The sequence below is a fragment of the Miscanthus floridulus genome, chromosome 14 (genome assembly GCF_019320115.1).
Source record: "Miscanthus floridulus cultivar M001 chromosome 14, ASM1932011v1, whole genome shotgun sequence".
NCBI lineage: Eukaryota > Viridiplantae > Streptophyta > Magnoliopsida > Poales > Poaceae > Miscanthus > Miscanthus floridulus.
Window position 1 is genome coordinate 92,341,497 of NC_089593.1, and position 2,847 is coordinate 92,344,343.

Here is a 2,847-nt window from a genome sequence, read left to right on the forward strand (position 1 = left end):
TTCCACATGTCCATTTATTTCTCTCCATATGACTTCTACAGACATTAGACATTTTATTCCATGCATCGACCAAGTTAGGTCCGCCCACCACGTATTTCCACATGTCCATTTATTTCTCGCCAAAATTTTGAACCCTGCATACAATACGTGCAGGTGCCGTAACCCAAAACTAAGAAAAATTCAGCGGCTGATTTTCATAAGTATTCATGTGTAAATAGAATGATGAGATATGAGGCTGGTTCTTAGCACTATGTATGTATGTAATAATAATAAATCAAAAGTAACTAGGCACTCTTGTCCATTTATTTCAACAAGCACACAGCTGCATTATTAATGTGTTGTCTCAGTACGTGTCCTGGTCGAGTAGGGTAAGAATTTCCAGGCCGGTCATCTAGATCTAGAATTCTACATGAGTTACATACCGACAAAGTCTAACCAATGTTACACGGCAGCGCAATGCATGCCACAAACTTCTAAGAAGCAACGATGGATATGCTCCTGCAGTCAAATATGCCGCCTACTGTTTCCTAACTTATTTTGGGGGAGCTGGTTTGTGGTGCACGAAGGTTCATATCTAAATCATATTTAAGCAAAGGATTTTCTCCCCCTAAATCATGTATTTTTCATATATATATATGAAATTGAACTTTTTTTTCGCCAAAGAAAGCAAATGTCTAAAGTCCAGCCTAGTATCATGTGGGTTGCGGTGCCGTTTTGTATGAGTGGAATAGAGATTCGAGAGTTTTATCGATATGCGTGAGAAGATTTTCTTCTTAAGAAAATTACCTAGACACTCTGTATAGCTAGCCCCCCGCGGATCGAGTTTTTTTTGGATGTTCTTATATGATTCCTTGCTTTCAAGGATGGCCTTTAGGTAACAAAGTAGAGTTTTAAAAATTGGAGTACTATAATAATACTATCAGTTCAAAAACAAAAAAAATAACAGCAGTTGCTATACTCTGGAATATACTCCAATATGCTGTTTCGAGATCTCAATATCCATGGTCCATACACAGGAAATTACCTAAAAATTTGGCGATATCTGAATCTCATTCACTAGCGGAAGTGGAGGAAACAATGGAACAGCTGAACCGTCTCGCTGTCACCCAAAATTGGCGATAGATATAATTCATCAAGGGTAAGTTTGTCATTCCGTAAGCCCTGACTTTTCCAAACCCCGTTCTTCCCCTGCCACGAGGCTATAAATACGCATGCATCCTTCCCAAACTCCTCCACACTACAAAGCTCTAGCTAGCTCACCACACGTCGTAGACAACTAGCAGATAGCATTCATGGCGTCCGGAGCTACTTCTTCCTCAGTCCTCAGCCTGCTCCTGCTCGCTGCCTTTGCGGCCAGCGCAAGAGCGGCCACATTCACGATCACCAACAACTGCGGCTCGACGGTGTGGCCGGCGGCCACGCCCGTGGGCGGCGGCACGCAGCTGAACCCTGGGCAGTCGTGGACCGTGGACGTGCCGGCGGGGACCCAGTCCGGCAGGGTGTGGGGCCGCACGGGATGCTCCTTCAACGGCGGCAGCGGGAGCTGCCAGACAGGCGACTGCGGCGGCGCGCTCTCCTGCACGCTGTCCGGGCAGCCTCCCATGACGCTGGCCGAGTTCACCATCGGCGGCAGCCAGGACTTCTACGACATCTCGGTGATCGACGGCTACAACCTCGCCATGCGATTCTCCTGCAGCACCGGCGTGACGCTCAACTGCGGCAGCTCCAGCTGCCCTGACGCCTACCTGTTTCCCAGCGACAACACCAAGACCCATGCCTGCAACGGCAACAGCAACTACCAGGTGACCTTCTGCCCATGATCACCGACCGATCATGAGGCCGCCGGCCGGTGCTCCAACCATGCGTAGTGCTCCATGCACCGTATTGCGTATACGTATGTCTGTCCGATCCTACCTAGTGGATAATTATAACGAATAAAAGTAGATGAATAAGACTATGTCGAGAAAAGTCGTCCACACGTGCATTGATGTTCACGCATATGCATCTTTGATTTGTACTCTCAAAACATGGATGATGTATGTGTCTCATCAGTTATCAAGTAGCTAGGACTATGTATTTGTTAATCGATACGAGTGACATTTATGTATTGCGGTCATTTTTGTTCTAGCCTTTATTTTGTCACATCTGTCTTACACTACACACGCCTGAAATCGAACGCTCTCCTCGTATGCTCTGTTTGTTTAGAAAGGGGCATGGAGGAAGTAGGCTGGTTAGGTAGAGGAGGTGGGAGCGACGCGGAGAGGCGAGGAGGTGGGGCCACCACTAGCCATGGGTGAAGGAGGATGTTGGTTGGACCAGGAAGAAGTGGAGGGGGGGGGGGGGGGGGGGGGGGGGGGGGGGGCGGCGGGGGGTGGAAGACATTGGTGTAGCTTCGCCGTTACCACAACGAGGGGCTTGGCCACCCGGGATGTCACCACGGACAGAGGTTACTCGGCAGTAGGAAGGGCACATGTGAACTGTGCGAGACAGATATTGAGCAACAACGGTACAAGATCAACACAAAGCATCCTTTCCAAATCTAATGGTACTAATGTGTTACCTGAAAAAAAATCAGAATTGCTAATGCTCAACCGGTTGTTTTGGAACTTCAAAACAACAGGATTTGAGACCGTGGGATCCGACCTCATTCACCTCCGAGCTGTCCGATCTCAGCGACACGGCCCAGTGGGGTACCGTGACGGCTGCTCGTGCGGCAAGAAAAGCCCGCCGCCGCCGCCCCAGCCCCGCCCGCGTGCATCGGTAGCGCCAACGACATGGGCACGAGGGTCACCCCAGGCCGGCCTCTGGCGTCGCCCCTTCTGGGCAATTTTTGGTGGATTTTGTCTT

The 2,847-nt window shown here is 49.4% G+C and overlaps 1 protein-coding gene across 1 annotated transcript; it reads left to right on the forward strand.

Annotated features, from left to right (window-relative positions):
- The first annotated feature begins 1,239 nt into the window (after window positions 1-1,239).
- Window positions 1,240-2,116, forward strand: LOC136505289 (thaumatin-like protein). Its single transcript, XM_066500444.1, has one exon. The coding sequence runs from the start codon at window positions 1,293-1,295 to the stop codon at window positions 1,818-1,820; it is 528 nt and encodes a 175-aa protein (XP_066356541.1). The 5' UTR covers window positions 1,240-1,292; the 3' UTR covers window positions 1,821-2,116.
- Window positions 2,117-2,847: the final 731 nt, after the last annotated feature.

Coding starts and splice junctions, on each gene's coding strand:
- LOC136505289 (XM_066500444.1), top strand. CDS start 1,293: ATGGCGTCCGGAGCTACTTCTTCCTCAGTCCTCAGCCTGCTCCTGCTC.